Below are 23,544 nucleotides of genomic sequence, written 5' to 3'. Positions count from 1 at the left end.
TTTTTACGTGATTTTTTCTTTTTAAACTTTATAGCACTTTACTCCTACCTCTTTTAGGACCATGTGCCATTCTTACTATATATGTCTAGTCCCTACCTCCAGCCTACTTTACAGCTGGTCCCAATTCATCTGACCTCCACTGTGTGGGGTCTTAAACAAAAGTAGATGCCCTCTAAGTGCTAAAATAGATTTGTGTCTGAGGCAGTTTCTGTATTCTGACAGTTCTGAATAGGAGAACAATCCCAGATGAGGAAGATTCTTGAATTCTTTGTGTGTGATCCTTCCTAAATTCACTGCATTGGAGGTTGGGTTCTGTACAAAGAAAAGGAGATGGATCAGGGAAGGAAGGTCTATTACTACTACATTCATTGCCCTCTTGCTTAGTTCAAGGTCCCAGAGTCACTTTTTTCTGCCTGAATTGATTCAACCAACGTTGAATTCCCAGGTCCTGGCCCTGTATCCTTTGATTGAACAGTCTAATTGAGAACAGGAAACTGCTGTCCGTTATATTCCGCAGAGAAATGTGCTTCATAAGGGTGCGGGGAGAGCCAACCGAACTTCCTTAGGGCCTAGGCCTTAGCCTAGGAGCTGAGAATACAGCAGTGAAGACAACAGGACGAAGATCCTTGCCTCATAGTGCTAAAATTCTATTGGGAGATGGACCGGTGAAGAGGGAAAGTAAGACAATAAACCATATAAATAAGCAAAATATATAGTATGGCAGAAAGTGTTAAGTGTTGAGAAAAATAATGGAAGAGCTATTTCTCTGGAAAATGCGGGAAGTTGACAGAAAGGCTAGGCCAATAAGAAACCTAGCAAAAGATAACGGGGAGGCCTCTTCTGTTCCGGTTCTCACAAAAAATGGGGAGAAAAAAAAAAAAATCCCCAAAGCTCCCTGTCCCTTTAAAAACGACGGCTCCGCACTGACCCACGTTGCTGTTGGTCGCAGAAGCGGAAGAGGCGGGGAACGCAGCACCAAGGAGTCTCGCCTCCTACGGTGCGACAGAGGGAACAAGATGGCTGCCGCACAGGAGGACTGTGGGGTCGGGGCTGACGCGGATCAGGAATTGGAAGAGCTTTTGGAAAGTAGGAACCCGTCATGGAAATACCCGAGGAGGGCGGGTGTGAGGACCCGTTCAAGGCGTTAAGTGAATTTTAGATATTTGGGGCGGAGTGGGGGAGGCTGCCCAAAGATTGGACGGGGGCTGAGGGTCTGACTGCGACTTCGAAGAACATCTCACAGTCCCCTTCTCCTTCCTCCGCAATGGGAGCTGGGGAGTTCGCCTTGAGCCCGTGAGGGCCCAGACTGTTGATCTCCCTGCCAGAGGAGAGACAGTAACACAGCTGATGATGTTTCAAGATCAGGCTCCAAAGCCCACTTGCTTTAGATTAGTAAGTTCTCGAAGTCGAACTTCCTTCACGCCAGCAGAAGCATTCGGTCCTCTGTCGGCTGTGAAGCGGACACCTACAAATTGCTTATATAAACTCTTAGCCACCATTCTGTGCAGTGTCCTATCCCCTTTAACACAGAAGACACGTCCTTCCTTCTCCCAGGCTTTTCACCTTTACCTCACCAGGCCCCTTTCCAGTTTTTTCCTCATGTCAGAGCCGAAGCTGACTCCCTTTCTATTATTTTGAAAAACTGGAAATGAGAAAATATCAGGGAAGACAATTCACCCTCCTGAATGAGGGTGAATATTCTTTTTTCCTTAGCCATGTCCTCCCTCCATTCCTCTTGGTGAGTTGCCCAGAGTGGGGCTAATGCTCTCCTCTTAGGCCTGGCGAGCAGAATGGTAGTGAGGACACAGGCTTTTCAGGGCAAAGGTAAATATTTTTTTCTCATGCCCAGTCACAGAGATATGGGCAGGCGGAAGAATGAACAGAAACAGTCATGAGTGCCAAGTGTGAATTGGTACACAGCCATCTGTAGAAATAGGGCCAGAGGGACCTCTCGGAGCTTTGCCAAAGGAGAGCTAAATTGGAAAATAAGAGAGTTTAATAGCCTTCCATAGAGTGCTGTTTGGTGTCCCTCAGTTTGCATTAGTACCAGGACCCCATGGGAAGTTGGGTGGGACACCTTGTGGCTTTTGCTTTCTTGACAAAGATTATTCCCTCTGGGGCTTCAGTGTGAGGTGGGGGTGGGGGGTGCATAAGGACAGTCGGTGTTCTCTGCTCCTGTTGGATCTATTAGTGTGACAAGGAAGGCACACCATGTAGATAGGTTTCTGCAGAATTTCTTTTAACTTACTTCCTGGCTCTGAGAGAGATGCCTGTTCCACCTTAAGGTGTTTTCCCTCCTTTGACTACAATAAATCAGGTAATGTGGAGGGAATTGGGAGGCTTACTGAGGAGTGGGCCATAATAGGGAGACTCAAAAAAAGGAAAAAAATTGAGGAAAGTTGGCAGCTTGAAAGATTGTTCTCTCAGTGCTTTGTCCAGAACCCCACCCCCAGCCTTTCATTCTCATTCATCCCCAACACACATGCCATGTATCTTGTCTCTGAAGGTGCTCTTGATGATTTCGATAAAGCCAGACCCTCCCCAGCACCCCCTCCTACCACCACGGCCCCTGATGCTTCAGGGCCCCAGAAGAGATCGCCAGGAGACACTGCCAAAGTATAAATTCCACCTTCTTAAGGGAGGGGGATGGGATGGCATGCAGCTTTGAATAGAGGAGGTGGGGGCAGGCCTCTGGACCAGAGGGGAGTGGGAGGAGGGTGCCTTGAGGTCACATTGCTGAGTGCTCTTGCAAGCCTCAATCCCTGTAAAACAGGGAGTTGAGGTGGAGTGGTATCAAGGAAGTTCCTTGAGAAAAGAGCAAGTTTAAATGATTGGTTTGGGAATGCCACTCTATACCCTTCCCTCAGAGGCCAGATACTTTTCTTGCTGTCCTCATAAGGGAGGTAATTAGAATTTCCAGTGGAGGTAGGTAGGAGGAAGGCACGGTATTTCCCAGAGCCTCTGACTGTGGCATCTGTCAGAGGCAAGGTGCGGTGCAGTGCCAAGAGATACATTTTGGCCACTCTTCCCCTGTAGGATGCCCTCTTCGCCTCCCAAGAGAAGTTTTTCCAGGAACTGTTTGATAGTGAGCTGGCTTCCCAAGCCACTGCAGAGTTCGAGAATGCAATGAAGGAGTTGGCTGAGGAAGAGCCCCACCTGGTGGAGCAGTTTCAAAAGCTCTCAGAGGCTGCTGGAAGAGTGGGTGAGAGGGGGCCCAGACAACTGGAAATATCTGAACAAATACCTTAAATCATCCTTGCTTGAGACCACCAAAATTCTTAGTAAAATTGATAGCAATCATGATACCACTGCCATAGGGTGAAGGAGGAGATGACAGAGGGATGGGAACCCTGCTGATGAAAGGAATGAGATAGGTGGAATGTAATTGGAAGTATTATTGAAAACTGATCCTTTTTTAAAGGTTGCAGTGTTATCATGGGTTCATCATGGAGCACAGACTAACACACAGTCCATGTAGATTTGTAAAATGACTGAAAAATAACCATAGAGCATTAAAAAATTTGGAGTGCTAGTGACTTACTAGTAAATATTCCATTTCCAAGCTGGTGACGGGTCAGTCTAGATAAGCAAATAGTTAAAAATTACAATGACCTTGGCTCTTTGATTCACCTAGGTAGTGATGCGACTTCCCAACAGAATTCACTTCTTGCCTAAAGGAGACACTAAGTGGACTAGCCAAAAATGCCACTGACCTGCAGGTGAGGGGGAAGAGGTGGGGAACCACTAGGAGCCCATTCTCAGATACTTCACTAGCAGAGTCTCAAAGACAGACTCTCTTGGGTGTTATTATCCCAAGTCTGTCCCTTCCTTGCTGTTTTGCTACAGGCAAATTTAAATAGTCTTTTTTCCCACCTCAAAGGGTAGTAAGCATCCCAAGAAGGTGATATACTTGCTTACCTCTCTCCTATCCTTCCTAGAACTCAGGCATGTCAGAAGAGGAGCTAACCAAGGCCATAGAAGGGCTGGGCATGGATGAAGGGGATGGAGAAGGAAACATCCTCCCTATCATGCAGAGTATCATGCAGAACCTACTGTCCAAGGATGTGCTGTACCCATCACTGAAGGAGATCACAGAAAAGGTTTGTGAGCTCCTATTTCTGCTTTTTTTTTTCCATTGTATCAACTTATGTGGGCTACTTTGTCTGCTTAGAACCTACAGAGATAGAGAAACTCCAGTACATAAGTCCATTTGTTTTTCTTTCTCTCATGTTTATTTATGCAGATTGGCGAGAGTTGGAGAGAAGTTGGGTCTCTAAGAGAATAAAGCACTACCACACTGAGGATAGTTAGATGGAAGGGGAAATCCTTCGGTCTTAGTTTGTTGTACACTAGTTTAATATTCTTTTGTTGTCTGATCAAACCCCTTGCATTTCTAACTTCATTCATTTCTCCAACAAGCTTTCACTGAGGATGTACTGGCTTTTTGCTCTGAAAAACTTAAAAGTAATTTAAATGATGGTCCCGCCATGAAAGACCTTATAGTTTTTTTAAGTAGATGAAATACTGGAATAGAAGCTTTTCAGTGATACAGGGCAACATGTGATCAAGTGTGAAATGAACAGTATATCAAGGAGTCAGCAGACAAGGATCTGGGTGGACCAAATCTAATTCTTACATTTTTAAAGGTTGTAAAATTGAAGAAAAAGAGAGAAAAAAGAAAATATGTGACAGAGACCATATGTGGCCCTTAAAGCCTAAAATATTTACTGCCTGGCCTTTCATGGAGGAAGTTTGCCATTGTCTCGTGATCATAAATGCCAGGTGGTTGGTTGGGGTCAGTGCTACTTCTCATGCTGAACTAGCTTATATACCTTTTCCATCTCTTCTGTTCCCCTCCTCTTGGTACTTTGTTGTTCTTCATATTTTATTGCCCTTCCTATCCATTGTTGACTCAATTCTTCTCCACCCATTTCTCTTTCCTTAGTATCCAGAATGGTTACAGAGTCACCGGGAATCTCTACTCCACAACAATTTGAAAAATATCAAGAACAACACAGTGTCATGGGCAAGATATGTAGCAGTTTGAGGCAGAGACCCCCACAGACAATGAGGCCACCCAGAAAGCTCGTTTTGAGGTGGTGCTGGATCTAATGCAGCAGGTAAGGAAGGCAATTCTACCAACTGCCCACTGTTGAGTGTTTGGTGGAGGATGCGTCTGGGAAGGAGACCACATTGCCAAACCCAGGTGAAACAGGGAGCACAAGAGAGGCTACATAGCATGGTCCTCAGGAGAAAGCAGAGATCATAGCTCAGATTCTTTTTTTTTAGCTGCCATATTGTCCTTGGGATTTTTCTGTCTCATGTTTCTCTTTCTTTATTTTCCAGCTACAAGATTGGGCCATCCTCCAAAAGAACTGGCTGGGGAGATGGTGAGTATATCTTCTAGATTTTAATCTTAGCCCAGGGTTCTAGAATTCTTTAAACCTTATCATTGCACCTCAAGTGATAATTGTGGCTACTGGGGGACAGACCTTCGGGTGCTCTGACCTAAATGTGAGCAGTTATTCTGAGGTCCTTCATCTCTCTCCAGCCTCCTGGCCTTCAACTTTGACCTGGATGCCCTCAATCTATCAGGCCCCACCAGGTGCCAGTGGCGAACAGTGTCTGATCATGTGAAACACAACCGTTTCCTCCCTGATTCCCAGCCATGGGGAATGTCTGGAGTCAGCAGAACCACTGGGAGCTGAGGCAGGAATTGTTTGCCTGTGGGAGTGGTCTGCCCGCTGCCCTGTCATCCCATCCCAAGATGGTGCCAATACCAACTGATGTTTTTTCCCTGTCCTTTCTAGGAATAAGACCTGTTCTGCGGGGCCATTTCTGTGAGCCCTTTTGATTGTGGTTTCTGCTGCTAGCAAAGGCACAGATACCTACCTACCAAGTGAAGGAAGGCTTCCCTTTTAGGAAGCGTGCATCTTCTTCCTCCTCCCAAAATAAGGTTACATTTGCCCACATTGATGTTCACCTTTGTACCCAGGGTCTTCGTGCCTTGTCTCCACTCCCTTCTCTGGGGCCTGAGGAGCAGGGACAGAGTCTTGGGACTCTATTCCTGTAGTCTCTTGGACAGGTCATTTGGAAATGAATGGGGAGTAACCTTGCCTCGGCTGGAGCTATAGGTCTGTCACCATACCCTCTTGCCTTCAGACAGACCTTTTTGAATTCTCTAAGGGGAAAGGCAGTGCAGGCTTTTGCATCTAATGACAGTAGGGTTGAAAGACAAGTCCTGGGATTCTCCTCTCCCGAAGTGCTGAGTCCTCAACTTCCTGTTGCAGCCTGAGAACTCAAGTTGCTGCCCTGGTTCTTTCCATAATGCTATGTGATCTGGATGAATCCAGCCCTTGACCTTCCTTTGCCTTTCTTATCTCCCCTCACTCAAAAATACTGATTTATTTTGACCTTTCTCCAAGCCCAAACTGACAAAGAAGGGCCGATCCTGTTTCCTCTCATCTAGTCCATCTACTGTTTTCACTGGCCCCTTCTCTCCCTGGTAAACGCAATATAATTATAATGTCAGATATAGGAAGTGAGTGACTGTTCTTCCCCAGATACATTTGGGCTTATTTGAAACAACTACTTTGAATCCTGTCCTTGATTCAGGGAGGTGGTTTGGGAAAGCGTGGGGTGTGGCTTAGGTCCTTTTTCCAGACTAATAAATATTTTGAGTGAGGAGTGTGGCCTGTTTTTCATCCAGGTCTTTTTCTGATCTTCCTCAACTTCTGTCAGCTGAATAAAATTATTCAGCTGCTGAATAATTTTAGCAGACTAGTCCTGCATAACATTGCACTGATGTGCTCCACCACCACCCCTCTTCCCCAGCTCAATTTGTACTTCATTTGGCAAAGGAGACTGATGACCTTTCCTCATTTCCTCTGAGTACTTCAATCTGGGAAGCCCTTTCATTTGTATTGATTTTAATATTTCACATTTTTATTAATGTTAATAATATTTTGTTGATACGTTTTCTAAATTATTTGAGCTGATCTTGTCCTTCTCTATGAGAGCTAGTGGATTTGTGGGCCTTGGCTGCCATATGTTGATGGATACTGTGTCAGACCAGCTGGCTGTCCTGGTTCAGCACTCAGAAAATAACTACTAAAGCAAATTCACTTTCAGCTCCTGACATGTCACTTTCCCCTGGGGTAAGCCTTTTCAGCCCATAAGATCTCACATGTTCTGTGGTATTGGCAAGGGAGGTAGTATTCCTGAGGCCCCAGGCTTTTGGGGATAGTCTAGCTTCTGTTCCTTATCAGAGTATGGAAGAGCCCAGGTCCGAATCTGAGACTCCTACTCTGTAAGAGAAGGGGAAAGGGTAGACAGACTTGTGATGATGGTTATTGACCTAAATGGCCAGAATACTCCCTTTTTTAGCTCCTGCCAAAAACCAGATAAGGATGGAGAGGGAGGAGAGAAGACCACAGGGCCCTGCCCCTTGAACTGTGTACCTACTGTACTGCCAATTTTCTTTATAAATTCTCACCTTTTGCTGGATTGGCCAGGGCTTACTCCAGGAATCTAAACAGATGCTGTAGTCCAGTGGTCCCCAACCTTTTTGGCACCAGGGACCAATTTTGTGGAAGACTATTTTTCCATGGACTGGGGTGGAGAGAATAGTTTTGAGATGATTCAAGTGTATTACATTCCAGATCACCTCCTGCTATGTGGCCTGCTTCCTAACAGGGTCCATGGCCCAGGGGTTGGGGACCCCTGCCCTAGTCTACTTTAGTTTTGTTCCCAAGCCACTTAATTTTAATTTTGATTGAATGTGAACAAACTAACTTTGTGTTCTAAAAACACTACTTGAATTATTCTAAGACTTGTAGAAGGATAGTGCAGTCTTTCTCAGACTGGTAAAGGACCAGGTTTTTTGTTTTATAAATATCCAGTGCTTTGTACCACTAATATGTGTTCCTGTTGCCTGTGACGAGTGTGCAGTTCACACTGAATGCTCCCACCACGCAAATTGGACAGTAGTCAAACTGATCAGGATAAGTCCATTGATCATGCACTTTAATATCATGACTGTCAAAATGCTGGAAAGTTTCTGAACACCCCAAATATATGGTAAAAAAAAAAATGTTCACAGGCCAGTGTAAGTCTTCAAACCACCTTTGAGTAGCACTACTCTGGGGAGCACTACTCTGGGGAGGCCCAGTCTCTCAGTAGCTCTACCAGTCAAACTGATACATTTCTATATTTACCAGTCTTGCCTAGGTAAGGGTTGCCTCTAGTAAACTTTCTTCAACAATCAGTCACTATAAGGATATCTCTAGTGTTTTTCTAGGCTACCTTTTCTGACACTTAAAAATGATCATCACAAAGCTTGGGTTTCAGCTACATATGAAGTGTTTATGCTGCTCTCAAACTTTAAAGGAGGTGCTTTATTCCAAAGTTCTCTATGTTAGAAATTTGGTTGTTTGCATGGTTTCAGAATTAAGAATCAAATTTATACAGAATTTGTGATCATATGGACACTTTCTTATGGCTGTGAATCATCCTGGCAAGGTCCCTGTGAGGTACTTATAATAGGCTTTTGGGAGCTTGGGAAAAATGATGGCCCATAGTAAATGAAGTTGAGGTGACAGACCATATGAGATATAATCAAAAGCCTTAGAGAAAGTGGGTATATAGGATTGAATATCTGTTATACTGGAAACCCTACTAGCTGACTGTTCCTCATGAAGGCCTGGAAAAAAATTTTTTATAAAGGAAAGGCACTATTAGAGGGGTAACTAGCATCTTTGTGAAGTTTAGAAGTGGGTGTCTCTATGTTGATGGAGGCTGATGGAAGGAGATGTTTAAGATCTGATTTTCCTCAAAGTAGTGGGGATGACATGACTTTGGCAGGGTGGGCAAATTCTGTTTTGGCAGCATGGTTCAACAAATATGGCCAACAGAACATGGGTGATTCTACAGACCAGAGAGATGGGCAGCTCAGGAGGATATTGATTTATATATAATTTAAATAGAGACCAAGAATGGGTGAATAGGATGCTGAGATCAGTAACTTCAATGAAAAGTTACAATTCCTTGCCCAGCTTCCAGGCTGCATTTAACAACATCGATAGGTTCTGTGAATTAAGTGAAACATATAATGAAACCAATTTTACCATAGGCTAATTAATACAAACAAGACTTAAGTTCCTGCAGCATCTCATCATTATAAGGAAACAACATTATTCAAGGACCTGCTGTACTCTGGATTCCTTGGTGAGACACGCAGTCTGGTGGGTGGGAGATAAAAACCTGCAAAAGTGCAGGGCCCTGCCACATTAAATTTTTGAGTCCAACATTCTGAAACATCCTCTCCAAAGTAAAAGGTAAGTTATTGGATCTTGTATCTTTTACCCCCAAGAAAGAAGTACAGTGCCTCAGAAAATTCCATGGCACTGGTGGTATCTGTGGAATGAAAATATGCTTTGTGGATTCTCTGGCAAGCCACAGTAGGAGATGCCCAATATAGACCTTTAAGGTTCTGAAGTAAGGTAATGTCATCTCTACTAAAGTTTCACCATTTGAAAAGTGTCTTCTGGCATACTGTTAGTTTCTGATAGAGACTCGGTGCCTAACCACCTATGTAATCAGCTGGTTCTTGTCAGACCTGCCAGGCTATAAGATTGGGTGGATACTATAGCAATCTATCTTACAGTGGAAATTACACATTTGAGAAGAAGCCCAGGTAAACTTGGTGGGCACAAGTAAGTTAAATTGAACAAGGAGCCCGAGACCTCCATATTACTTATGTGTGTTGCACTGATACCTTTCTCTTAGTTCATACGTAAGGTAGCGTAAGAATTCTTTAACCATTTGATAGAGGAGGAAACATCCAGGTCTGGTTCATGGATGGGTTGGCATGATATGTTAGGGAAGGCCAACTATGGACCACTACTTCTCAACAGCCCCATCCAGAGTAATCCTGAAAGACAATGGTGAGGGGAAATTCAATGAGTAGGGCCTTAGACAATGTACCTAATCATCCATGTCTGGAGAGAGAAGTGGCCTGAGGCAAAGATATATAGCCCACGGTCAGTAGGCTTGGGTCAGGGACCCAAGTGGAGCAAAATAGGGAAATGGTGGGAAACAAGGTCTGATGTGGAGCATTTGGGGTGATCTATGAGAGTGGGCCTGTAAAAGTGCTCACCAGAAAAGTACTAAATAACCAAATGGATGGGATGATTTCAAGACTGCCTTACCTATCCCAGGTCACCACCGTGGCATAGAGGTAGAAGGTATTTATTGGCCCATTAGCATGGACTTCTTTCTCACCTAGCTAGTGCTGTTTCTAAATGTCCAACCTGCACCAACAAAGCAATGCTAATCCCCTAGATCAGTACCACTGCTCTAAAAGAACAAGCAGCCACTTGGTGACAAGTTGATTATATTGAACCTTTTCCATTCTGAAAAAGGCAACAATTCTCATTAGGACTGATACATATTTTGCTTTGCCTATCCTACCTAAAGTGCCTCAACCAGTACTGCCATCCAAGGACTCAGATATTTGATTTACTGTCATGGGGTTCTATATAATTATACCTTGAAACAAGGGACCCACTTAATGGCAAAACAGGTGCAGCAATGGGCACATAACAATGTGATCCGCTGTTCCTACCAAATACTTTTCCATCTAGAAGCTTCTGACCTGGTAGAGTAGTAGAATGGCCTTTTGAAGGTATTTTTGTGACACCAGCAAGAATAGGGTGCTTTATCCCCCGTAGGTAGATATATCATAGGCTCTAGAATCAAGGAGTAAAAATAATAGGGACGCTATTCAGCATTATTCCCACTCATCCACCAGAGGATTTGTGCTTCCTATCCCTGCAGCTTATTTCTGTGGGTCTAGAGGTCTTGGTTCCCAGAAGGGGGAATGCTTCTGTAAGGCACTACATAAGACTCTCGGTAAATTTAAAGATAGGGCTGTCATCTGGTCACTTTGGGCTGCTAATGCCAGCAAACTATCTGGCAAAGAAAGAAGCTACTGTACTGTTTGGGATAATTGACTGTTATGTGGAGGTAGGACTGCTGCTACATTATGGATGCAAGAGGAAAGTGTTTGATGCACATGTGATCCCTAGGCTATTTCTTGATCCTTTGATATTGTTTTATGTGAGTAAGTAAACAATTATGGCCTGATGACAGCATGATCTCCAGGGCTCAGAATCTCCTCTTCTAGGTCTTCCCAGAAATTGGGACCAGAATACTGGAGAATCTGCCTGGATAGAGTGACCTTAATGTACAAAGCAAATGAATCTGAGCAGTGCTAGAGTTTGACTATAATAAACATTGTTGGTATTGTGTCTAGATCCCCTTTACTGGGAAGTATGAATATTAGCTGCTAATAGCTCATAGCTACATCCCTTGAGAACTGCTCTTTGTGCCAACAGGGGCCACTACTGGAAACTTCTGGAAGGTTATACCCTCCCAGGGACAGCACCACGGCCAATGGCATGATGTCAATTTCTGCAAAGAAGTCAGCTGGCATTTTGATAGAAATTACATTATCAGCAATACTATGCAATAAGTGTTATTTGCAAATGATATGAGGGTACAAAATTCCTCAAGCTGGGATAAATGTGCCAGAAGTTCCCAGTGGAAGCTAATCAGCTGAACCCATATTTTTCCCTGTCTTGTCTTGCTTCTCTCACTACTAAACATGTAGTTAACCACTTGCATAGAATCATTTTCTCAGGCTAGTTCCAGGGAATGCAACCAAAGACAGAACAGTGGTGTCAACTAAGACATAAGAATAGGAGCAGTTTGAGTTTGACAGAAGGTAGAGCAAAGGTTGTTCAGTTTGGTAATGTTAAAGTGCCATTGGTGGGAATAGGAAGGAACATCCTCAATTTGATAAAGTGCATGGTACGAAAAACCTATGGCTAACATAATTAATAGTGGAAGTCTAGATGCTGAGATCAGGAACAACAAACAAGAATATCAGCTCTTGCCACTTCTAGTCAATGTGCTGGAGGTTCTAGCCTGGAATTAGGGAAGAAAAGGAAATAAAAAGCATTGAGATTGGAAAGGAAGAAATAAAATTATATTTGCAGATGGCATGATCTTGTATGTAGGAAATCCTAAGGAATCCCTTACAAAACTGTAAGAATTAAATGAGCTCAACAGGGTTTCAGAACATAAGGTCAATATACAAAAATCAATTGTATTTCTATACATTTGCAGTGAACAATCAAAACAATGAAATTAGGAAAGCAGTGCCATTCACAACAGCATCAAAAAGAATACTTAAGGAAAGAATAGTTAGAAATAAATTTAACAAAACATACAAAATTTAATGTGTGAAAACTGCAAAACTATTGAAAGAAGGAAAACCTAAAATGGAAAAACATCTCATGTTCATGAAGCAGAAGAGACTTAACATGTAAAATAGCAACATTCCCTAAACAATTTCTAGATTTAGTGCAATCCCTGCCAGAATCCCAGCTGACTTTGTGGAAACTGGTTAGCTAGTTCTAAAATTCCTATGGAGTCACATGGACTCAGAAAACAATCGTGAAAAAGAAAAATAGATGAAGTTCACACTTTCCAATTTCAAAACTTACTACACAACAATGGCAATCAAAACTGTGGTACTGGCACAAGAATAGACATAGATAACAATGGAATACAATTAAGGGCCCAGAAATAAACTCATGCATACATGATGAGGTCATTTTATAAGGGTGAGAAACCATCCAATGGGGGAAAGAATGGTTTTGGGACAACGGGTAGCCACATGCAAAAGATTGAGTTCAGTCCTTCCCTTGCACATATACAAAAACTCAGAATAGATAAAGACTAAAGGTAACAAAACTATAAAGCTCTTAAAGAAACCACAGGGGTAAAAACTTAATAACTTGGGATTTCATTAAGGGTTCTTAAAAAGGACATCAAAAACAAGCAACAAACCCTGGCTGGTGTGGCTCAGTGGACTGAGTGCCAGCCTGTGGACCAAATGGTCACCAGTTCGATTCCCAGTTGGCAGATGCCTGGGTTGTAGTGCAAGGTCCCAGGTACTTGGTTGTGGGTGTGCCAAAGGCAACTGGTTGGTGTATCCCTCACACATCAATGTTTCTCTGCCTCTTTCTTCCTCCTTCCCTATCTAAAAAATTAAAATCTTTAAAGAAAGAAAAAAAAAAAAAAAAACCAGGGACTTCCGGCTACAATGGAGGCATAGGTAGACACACTGTGCCTCCTTGCACAACCAAAAGGACAACAATTTAAAAACAAAAAACAACCAGTACTGACAGAAGATTGAACTGTATGGAAGTCCAACAACCAAGGAGTTAAAGTAGACACATTCATGCAGACTAGTAGGAGGGGTGGAGTCAGGCAGCCAGGACTGAGAGGGCTTGCAGTTAAGTGGTGGCTGGTAGACCAGGTGGTCCCACATGCACGTGCAGATAAACCAGGCAAAACTTGGGAGTGAGACAGACCACACAACCCAGGGTCCCAGCATGGGGGAATAAAGCCTCAAATACTGATTGAAAAAAACCTGTTGGGGTTGAGGTGCGAGGAGAAACTCCCAGCCTCACAGGAGAATTAGTTGGAGAGACCCACAGGGTCCCAGAATGTACACAAACCCACACACCTGGGAATCAGCACCAGAAGGGCCCAATTTGCTTGTGTGAAGTGGGGGAAGTATCTGAAAACTAGCAGAGAGCAGAGCAACCTCTATTGTTCCTTCTTGGACCCCTGCCCCACATACAGCATCACAATACAGTGACTGGGTTGCTCCCCCCGACCCCCGCCTGGGGTGAACACCTAAGTCCACCGCTCACAACGTAGTACTAGGTGAGTCAAGACAAAAAAAAATGGCCCAAATGAAAGAACAGAGCAAAGCTCCAGAAAAAAATACAATGAGTGATGAAGAGATAGCCAGCCTATCAGATGCACAGTTCAAAACACTGGTAATCAGGATGCTCACGAATTGGTTGAATTTATTCACAAATTAGATGAAAAAAATTGAGGCTACACTAAGTGAAATAAAGGAAAATGTACAGGGAACCAATAGTAATGGGAAGGAAACTGGGACTCAAAATTGAGTGGACCAGAAGGAAGAAAGAAACACCCAATCAGAAAAGAATGAAAAGAATTCAAAAATGAGAGGCTTAGGAACCTCCAGGACATCTTTAAACATTCCGACATCCAAATTATAGGGGTGCCAGAAAGAAGAGGAAGAGCAACTAGTGGAAAACTTACTTGAACAAGTAATGAAAGAGAACTTCCCCAGTCTGGCAAAGAAATAGACTTCTAGGAAGTCCAGGAAACTCAAGAGAGTTCCAAAGAAGTTGGACCCAAGGAAGCACACACCAAGGCACATCATAATTACATTACCCAAGATGAAAGATAAGGACAGAACCTTAAAAGCAGCAAGACAAAAGGAGAGAGTTACCTGCAAAGGAGTTCCCATCAGACTATCAGCTAATTTCTCAAAAGAGACCTTACAGGCAAGAAGGGGCTAGGAAGAAGTATTCCAAGTCATGAAAGGCAAGGACCTACATCCAAGATTATCCAGCAAAGCTTTCATTTAGAATGGAAGGGCAGATAAAGTGCTTCTCAGATAAGGTCAAGTCACAGGATTCATCATCACTAACCTCTTATTATATGAAATGTTAAAGGGACTTATCTAAGAAAAAAAGAAAAAACGTACAGTAAAATGACAGCAAATACAATTATTAACAACCATGCCTAACACAAAACAAAACTAAGCAAACAACTAGAACAAGAACAGAATCACAGAAATGGAGATCACATGGAGGGTTATCAGTGGGTAAGGGGAGGGGGAAAGGGGTAAAAGGTACAGAGAATAAGTAGCATAGATGGTAGGTAGAAAATAGACAGGGGGAGGGTAAGAATAGTATGGGAAATGTAGAAGCCAAAGAACTTATGACATATGGACATGAGCTAAAGGTGGGGGGAATGTGGGTGGGATGGTGCGTACAGGGTGGAGGAGAGTGAATGGAGGAAAATGGGACAACTGTAACAGCATAATCAATAAAATATATTAAAAGAAAAATGAGCAACAGAAAAAAGGTAAGCTGGACCCCATCAAAATTAAAAATTTTGTCCTTGCCCTGGCTGGCATAGCTCAGTGGATTGAGTGCGGGCTGGGAACCAAAGTGTCCCAGGTTCGATTCCCAGCCAGGGTACATTCCTGGGTTGCAGGCCAGAACCGCCAGCAACCACACATTGATGTCTCTCTCACTCTCTCTCTCTCCCTTCCTCACCTTCCCTCTCTAAAAATAAATAAATAAAATCTTAAAAAAAAAATTTGTCCTAAAGGACGCCATCAAAAAAGTGAAAAAACAACCCACAGAATGGGAGAAAACACTTGCAAATCATATGTGAAAAGGGTCTGTATCTAGAATACATAAAAAGTTTACAACCCAATAATAAAAAAGACAAATAGCCCAACATAAAAAAGGTCAAACTATCTGATAGGCATTTCTCCAAAGAAGACAAAAGTGTTCAATAAGTGCATGAAAAGAAGCTTGACATCACTAGTCATCAGGGAAGTGCAAATCAAAAGCACAATGAAGTAACCACTTCAGATCCACTAGGATGTCTAGAACAAAACAGTCAGATATCAAGTATTAGCAAGGATAATTGGTGCCCTCAAACATCGCTGGTGTGAAATGTGAAATGATAAAACAGCTCTGAAAAACAGACTGTTGATTCCCCAAATGATTAAATAGAGAGTTAATCATAAGCCAGCAATTCCATTGCTGGGTATATATGCAAGAAAAATGAAATAAAACATATGTTCACACAGAAACCTATACATGAATGTTTATACCAGCATTCATAAGACCGAAAAGGTAAGAAACAATCCAAATGTCTGTCAACAGACAAATGGACAAACAAAATGTGGTTTATCCATACAATGGAATATTTGGTGATAAAAAAGAATGAAGTTACTGACACGTGGTACAACATGGATGAACCTTGAAAACATGCTACGTGAAAGCAGCCTGTCACAAAAGGCTATATTCCATATGATTCCCTATCTTGTCCATGATTCCATTCATATTAAAGTCCAGAATAGGGAAATCTATAGAAACAAAGTAGATTAAAGATATCTTAGGAAGATAGGGGGGTGGTAGCTAACGTGTACTGGGTTTCTTTTCAAGGTGATGAAAATAGTTGAAAATTAACTGTGGTGATGGTTGCACATATCTGAATGTACTAAAACCCCTTCAGTTCTACACTTTAAATGGGTGAATTGTATGGTATGTGAATTTCATCTCAATAAACCTATTTTTTTTTAATGTGCCATGGGTTATCTAGTATGTGAGTCTAAAGCTTGAAGGAAAAGCCTCAGTTGGAAATACTTAGGGATCATTATATGGATGGTAGTTTAAACTGTGGGAATGGATAAGATCAGTTTGGGAGACCATGTAGAATGAAGCTCATTAAATAAGTGGACAGAGAAATAGAACTATGGAATGCTGTGTTACAGAAATCAGTGGGATTGAATACATAGAAGATGTTACCACTTTGGGAAGAGGTGGAGATGGTGGTAAAGGCAATGAACACTTCCGAACAGCTTGAGGTGCAATAGGAAAGCCCAAAATGAAGAGATGTGGTGGTAATAGCAATTTGGCTATAGTAGCAGTGGTGTCCATCAAAACAGCACAGAAAACACATCACTGAAGTAGAGACTCTTTCCATAGGTCCACTAAAATCACTCTTGTCAAGGTCTTAACCTCCATGCTCTGAATCCAATTGTCAATTTTCAGTCATTTTCAACCTCAAACTCTTTAAAGAGGAATGATAGGTGATAGTGCCCTTTTTGAAACGTTTTAAGGGTTTGTTTCACAAGACCTCTTGCTCTCTTGATTCTTCCCGTTTCTTTCCCGCTTGCTCCTTTTATTTTTTAAATTATATTTTATTGATTATGCTATTACAGTTGTCTCAATTTTTCCCCGTTTATCTCCTCCACCCAGTACCCCCCCCCTTTCCTCAGGCAACCCCCCCCCCACCATTGTTCATGTCCATGGGTCATGCATATAAGTTCTTTGGCTACTTCATTTCCTATACTGTACTTCACATCCCCATGGCTATTCTGTAACTACCTGTTTGTACTTCTTAATCCCCTCACCTCTTCACCTATACCCCCACTACCCTCTTCCACCTAGCAACCATCAAAACTCTCCATATTCATGATTCTGTCTCTGTTCTTGTTTGCTTAGTTTTTTAGATTCAATTGTGGATAGATACGTTTTCTTTTTGCCATTTTATTGTTGATTTTATAGTTTTGGTCTTTTTCACAAATAAGTCCCTTAAACATTTCATACAATAATGGTTTTTTAATGTATTTTATAGATTATGCTATAGAGTTGTCCCCCCATTTATTCCCCTCCACCTTGCACAATCCCTCCCACCCGAATTCCCCCACACCTTGGTTCATGTCCATGGGTCATACATATAAGTTCTTGGGCTTTGCCATTTCCCATACTGTTCTTAACCTCCCCCTGTCTATTTTCTACCTACCATTTATGCTACTTATTCTCTGTACCTTTCCCCCTTCCTGTCCTCCCCTTCTCCGCTGGCAACCCTCCATGTGATCTCCATTTCTGTGATTCTGTTCCTGTTCTAGTTGTTTGCTTAGTTTTTTGTTTTTGTTTTTTAGGTTCAGTTGTTGATAGTTGTGAGCTTGTTGTAATTTTAGTGTTCGTATTTTTTTTAAGATTTTATTTGTTTTAGAGAGGAAAGGGAGGGAGAAAGAGAGAGAGAGAGAGAAACATCAATGTGCAGTTGCTGGGGGTCATGGCCTGCAACCCAGGCATGTACCCTGACTGGGAATTGAACCTGTGACGTATTTTTAATCTTTTTCATAGATAATTCCCTTTAACATTTCTTATAATAAGGGCTTTGTGATGATGAACTCCTGTAACTTGACCTTATCTGGGAAGCACTTTATATGCCCTTCCATTCTAAATGATAGCTTTGCTGAATAGAGCAATCTTGGATGTAGGTCCTTGCATTTCATGACTTGGAATACTTTTTTCTAGCCTCTTCTTACTTGCTTGCTTTTGAGAAATCAGCTGATTGTCTGATGGGAATTCCTTTGCAGGTAACTATCACCTTTTCCCTTCCTGCTTTTAAGATTCTGTCCTTATCTTTCATCTTGGGTATTGTAATTATGATGTGCCTTAGTGTGTGCTTCCTTGGGTCCAACTTCTTTGGGACTCTCTTGAGTTTCCTGGACTTTTTCAAGTCTATTTCCTTTGCCAGAATGGGGAAGTTCTCCTTCATTATTTGTTCAAATAAGTTTTCCACTTGTTGCTCTTCCTCTTCTCCTTATGGCACCCCTATGATTTGCATGTTAGAACCAGAGGTTTAAACTTGTCCCAGAAGTTCCTAAGCCTCTCATTTTTTTTTTTTTTGAATTCTTGTTTCCTCATTCTATTCTGGTTGAATGTTTATTTCTTCCTTCTGTCCCAGACCATTGATTTGAGTCCCAGTTTCCTTCACTGTTGGTTCGCTGTACATTTTAGTTTGTTTCACTTTTCATAGCCTTCACTTTTTCCTGTGTTTTGTGAACATACTCAACCAAATCTGTGAGCATCCTGATTACCAGTGTTTTGAACTGTGCATCTGATAGGTTGGCTATCTCTTCCTCGCTTAGCTGCATTTTTTCTGGAGCTTTGATTTATTCTTTCATTCGAGCCATATTTTCTTTGTCTTGGCATGCCTGTTATGTAGTAAGGGGCAGGGCCTTAGGTATTTGCCAGGCTGGGGCAACCCTCATGGCTGTGTTGTGGTGCTGTATATTGGGGAGGGGTCCAAAAGGGAACAATGCTGCTTACTGGGCTTTCTCAGCTGGCTCTCAGTCACTTCCCTAAGTTACCCACAAGCCAGTTGGGCCCTTCTGGTGCTGATTCGCAGGTGGGTGGGTTTGTGTATGTTCTAGGACCTCATGGGTCTCTCTTACGAACTCTCTGGTGAATCTGGGAGTTTCTCCCCCCACCACAACCTGCATGGGTGTTTTCAGTCAGAGGTTCTGAGGCTTTATTTCACTGCACTGGAACCCTGGGTTGCACGGTCTGTCTTGCTACCCAGTTGTTCCTCCCGATTTATCCCCACATGAATGTGGGACCACCCACTCCACCAGCCACCACCTCACCTGTGCCAGTCCACCAGCCACTGCCTTGCCATGAGTCCTCTCCATCCTGGCTGCCCTTAACGGCCCCTCCTACTGGTATGGATGAATGTTTAATTCCTTGGTTGTCTTCCATACAGTTCAATTTTCTGTCAGTGCTGGTTGCTTTTTGTTTTTAAATTTGTTGTCCTTTTGGTTGTGGGAGGAGGCACAGTGTATTTACCTATGCCTCCATCTTGGCCGGAAGTCCCTGGTTGCTCCTTTTAAATAAATTTTTCTGGATATTCCTTTTCTCGACCTCTACTACTTGGAGAGCAGGATTAGAGGGCTCAGTCTATAGATTGTTTTTTTTTTCCCCTCAACATTAAGTGAACACTCCCCTTCCCATGGCTATCTATGCCAATTATACCTTAATGACTCTCTGGATGGTACCTCCAATTGTCCCTTCTCCTGTAAATGTCAGATTTGTATTTCAGTTGTTTACTCAGTAGTGTCATTTGGAAATTTAATAGGCATCTCCAACTTAATATGTCTAAAATAGAATGACCCCCAAAACCTGCTTCTGTCCTTCCACCCCCAGGAGTTCTATCTCAGTAAATGGAATTACTGTTTATTGTATCACTCATGTAAACAAAAAAAAGATACCTTGCTCCCCATATTCAATCTATTAGCTAGTCACCTCTACCACCTTCAAAATATATCCAGAATCCAACCATTTCCTACCACTTAAACTGTAACTCTAGTCTTCTAGGTCTGCAGTAGCTTCCTAACTAGTCTTTCAGCTTCTATTTTGCCTTTCTACAGGCAGTTCTCAAAGAAGTGACCAAAGTAAATTTCTTCATTGATAAATCAGATTGTATCATTCTTATACAAAATCCTCCCTGGCTTCCTAGCACTGTTAGGGTAAAAAAATCCAAAATCCTCTCCTGGTCTATTATAAGTCATCTGGCTCCCATTTTGTTTCTCCAAACTAATTTCCTACCTTGCTGTTCTTTGAATACACCAAGTACACTTAAGTTTCCAGTTATTTAACTTTGCTCTTCACTTTGCCTGGAAGGTTATTTCTCCAGGGCACATGGCTTAATCCAGATCTCTATTCAGATATCACCTCAGCAGAGTGGCCTTCCCTGGATACCCTGTTCAAAAGAGCACATCCTTTCTTTTTCTTTATAGTACTCTTCATAACTTACTACTATATGTGTGTTCCTCTCCTCCCCTGCATTAATAATAGGTTCCATGAATGCAGGAATGTTGGTTTATTTTACCCACTGATGCAGTTCCAGCATCTAGAACAGGACCTCACAGGTAGTAGGAATTCAACAGTTGTTGACGGAATAAATTAATGAATATGGTAGGGAATTCGATAGCTACTCTGTGCTCTGGCAGTCTTCTAGTTGTTGGAGTTACAAAGATGAAAAAAAGACCCTGCCCTCACAGTTTTATTCTAATAATATTTTAGGTTAAAATGTATATAATTATAGGCTAAATGTTACAGATAAAAATATTATGGGAAATAAAACAATGCAGAGTAAAAGGAGTGAGGAGGGTGATGGTATAAAGTACCTGGTACCATTTTACTTGAGTTACTGGTTGCTAAGAGCTGCCTCTGAGGAAGTATCATTTGAGTAGAGGTCTGATTAAATGGAGAGCTCAAATCTAATAAAGATCTGCTGTGAGATTATAAACGAGTGCAATCTATGGAAAACAGTGTGGAAATTCCCTTAAAAAAATTAAAAATAGCCCTGGCTGGCGTAGCTCAGTGGATTGAGCTCGGGCTGCGAACCAAAGCATTGCAGGTTCGATGCCCAGTCAGGGCACATGCCTGGGTTGCAGGCCACGGCCCCCAGCAACCGCACATCGATGTTTCCCTCTCTCTTTCTCCCTCCCTTCCCTCTCTAAAAATAAATAAATAAAATCTTTTAAAAAACCCAAATGTGATTAAAAAAATAATAGAGACTCCATATGACCCAGAATTTCACTTCTGGGTATTTATCCAAAAAAACCAAACTAATTTGAAAAGATATATGCACCCCTGTGTTCATTGCATAACCGTTTATAATATGGAGATAACCTAGGTTGTCCATTGGTAGATGAATAGCTAAAAAAAGATGTGTTATACACAATGCAATATTACTCAGCAATAAAAAGAATGAAATTTTGCCATTTACAACAACATGGATGGACCTAGGGGGTATTGTGCTAAGTGAAATGTCAGAGAAAGACAATTACCATATGATTTCAATTGTATGCGGAATCTAAAAGGACACGAAATGAATAAACCACCCAAAACAGAAACAGACCATAGACATAGAGAACAAGCTGATGGTTGCCAAGGGGGTGGTAATTGTGGGGCATGGGGGTGGTAATGGGTTCTGGGCGGGAAGTCTGGTTTGGACCGTAAATAAATACAATGAAACCAGTGTTCTTAATCATACTGTAATTGTATATGTAGAGACCCAAAGGAATCTACAGAACTATTAGAATTAGTAAGTTTAGCATGGTCACTGGATACAAAAAACAAAATCACTTGCATTTCTAACATCAGAAGAGCTGTTAAATGAACATTCCAAGAAAAGAAAGTAAGTGCAAAAGCCCTGGGGCTGGAACATCTTTTGGTGGGAGTGAGGAGGAAAAGCCGGTAAGGCTAGAGCAGAGCTAGGCAGTGTGAGAAACAGGTATCAAATCTTGTAGGGCCTGCATCGAAGGCTGTTGTGAAAATCTTTATTTTTATTGTGTGCCATGGGAAGCTTTCGGAAGTTTTGAGCATGGCAATAACGTGACCTGACTTACACTTTAAAAGGGCAATCTAGCTGCCTTATGTTTAACTGAGACAATAATGAAAGTAGACAAACCCGCTAGGTGTCTATTGCAACAGTCTAATATAAAAATCATATGAGGGTAGCGGTAGAAAAGGCGAGGTCAGATTCTTGCACCTTGGGCTTCTGATCAAAAATATTAACGTGGTAGCCGACAGTTAACCTCTTCAAGGATCTTCTACAGGCTTCCTTTAGGGCTCAGAAGGAAGCGGAGTGTACATTATTGGGTCCATTCTTGGCAACCTTCAATATCCCACTCCACTTTAGGAAAAAAGACTTTTCAATAGCTGAGCTGAAAATCAAGGCTCTGAATCCCTTCTCTAAAAATTAGTAAATAGAGGCTCTCGGGAAGATGTGTGCCTCGAAGACACAGAAACCACTTCAGAAAATGGCCCTCAAAGGAAATAGGGTTTTCACAAATCGGGTGAGAATTGCTTGTTGTCAGTAGTCAGAAACAGGGCAGTAATGGGGGTCGCTCAGAAAGTTGATGCCAATCTATTTGAAACGAATTTTACTTCCACCATAACTAAGGAAGGCCACTAACTCGCATTTGTTTTGAATATCACAAGAGATGAGCGAGGCCCTTCAAAGAAACTCGACAGAAACAACTTTGCCTCCTCGGTAATGCGCACGCGCCCCTCGCCCTGTTTTCCGTTGGCTTTAGGCCCCGCCCATTATGCATCCCTCAAGGAGGATTGGAAGCCGAGATCTCGCACGACCACTCTTCCCTCTGTCTTCACAACACGTCGTCGTCGCAAAAGAGGCCGGAAAGCGTGGCAGCGCAGGCGCAAGCTTAGAGAGGGGAGACGGCAGCGGCGGTGGCAGCCGCTGACCAGTGTAAGATGGCGGCGGCGTTGGTGGCGGCAGTGGACAGGATGGCTGGGCCTGGAACAGCTGGAGCAACTGCTAGCAGAAGGATGACCCCAGACAGGAAGCGGGCTGCTGAGCCTCACCGGCTCCCGTGCTTGTAACTGTCCCAGCCGGACACCCCCCCCCCTTTGACCTACCCGGTCCGTGTCTCCTTACGGCTTGGCCTGCCGCGCTCCCCTGTCCCGTTTACCTTCATGATAGGTTTGACTTGTTTTCAAGCTCATGTCTCAGGTCTTCTCCTTCCCCTTAACCCAAGTCTTTACCGGAAGGACTGCTGCCCGTCCCTCTGCTCAGCCCAGGAATTGCCCCGAAGAGCCTGACACACAACCCACTGGGACGTCTTGCCTCGTTGGGTGACGACCCATTTGTGTGCAGCCCCCCGCCCCCCTTAGATTGGGGTATGCGGCTCCAGTTCTCAGGTCCAGCACCTTGTACGGAAGGCCAAGGTCCAAGAACCCCAGAGTCAGTTGTTGCCGGCTGGTCTATAATGTAATTCTCTTAGTTTACCTCCCCTTACCCCCCAGATCTTCCAGGACACCGTAGAACGGTCCTCTTTGGTTCGTGTTGGTTGGAAAGGATCTGGTGGCTTGAATTTCTGACTCACAATTGTTGCTGGAGTCTGTAAACAAACCGACACTAGCGCTATCACTTCTCTCCAGGATCCACCCCACAACCCCCATCCCAATCCCGTACTGTGGCTTCTTGTTGAGAGGTTTGGTTATGGGTTAGGGTTGAAAGGATTCA

The 23,544-nt window shown here is 42.9% G+C and overlaps 2 protein-coding genes across 2 annotated transcripts in view; both read left to right on the top strand.

Moving 5' to 3' along the window:
* The first annotated feature begins 950 nt into the window (after positions 1–950).
* PEX19 (peroxisomal biogenesis factor 19) lies at positions 951–8,092 on the top strand. The gene is given in 11 exon segments (XM_036015834.1): positions 951–1,086; positions 2,507–2,616; positions 3,037–3,202; positions 3,635–3,652; positions 3,655–3,719; positions 3,939–4,100; positions 4,946–4,979; positions 4,982–5,035; positions 5,038–5,120; positions 5,347–5,390; positions 5,552–8,092. Coding segments are annotated over 11 exon segments (963 nt in total). The 5' UTR covers positions 951–1,016; the 3' UTR covers positions 5,709–8,092.
* Positions 8,093–22,689: 14,597 nt separating this feature from the next.
* Positions 22,690–23,544, top strand: part of DCAF8 (DDB1 and CUL4 associated factor 8) — a 40,782-nt gene continuing 39,927 nt past the window's right edge. The window contains 1 exon segment of the mRNA XM_036015049.1: positions 22,690–22,940. The gene's annotated coding sequence lies outside the window, so the exon portion shown is untranslated.

The sequence above is a fragment of the Phyllostomus discolor genome, chromosome 14 (genome assembly GCF_004126475.2).
Source record: "Phyllostomus discolor isolate MPI-MPIP mPhyDis1 chromosome 14, mPhyDis1.pri.v3, whole genome shotgun sequence".
Classification (NCBI taxonomy): domain Eukaryota; kingdom Metazoa; phylum Chordata; class Mammalia; order Chiroptera; family Phyllostomidae; genus Phyllostomus; species Phyllostomus discolor.
Note: the sequence above shows the minus strand (reverse complement) of the source record. Positions and strands in the feature narration are given on the sequence as shown.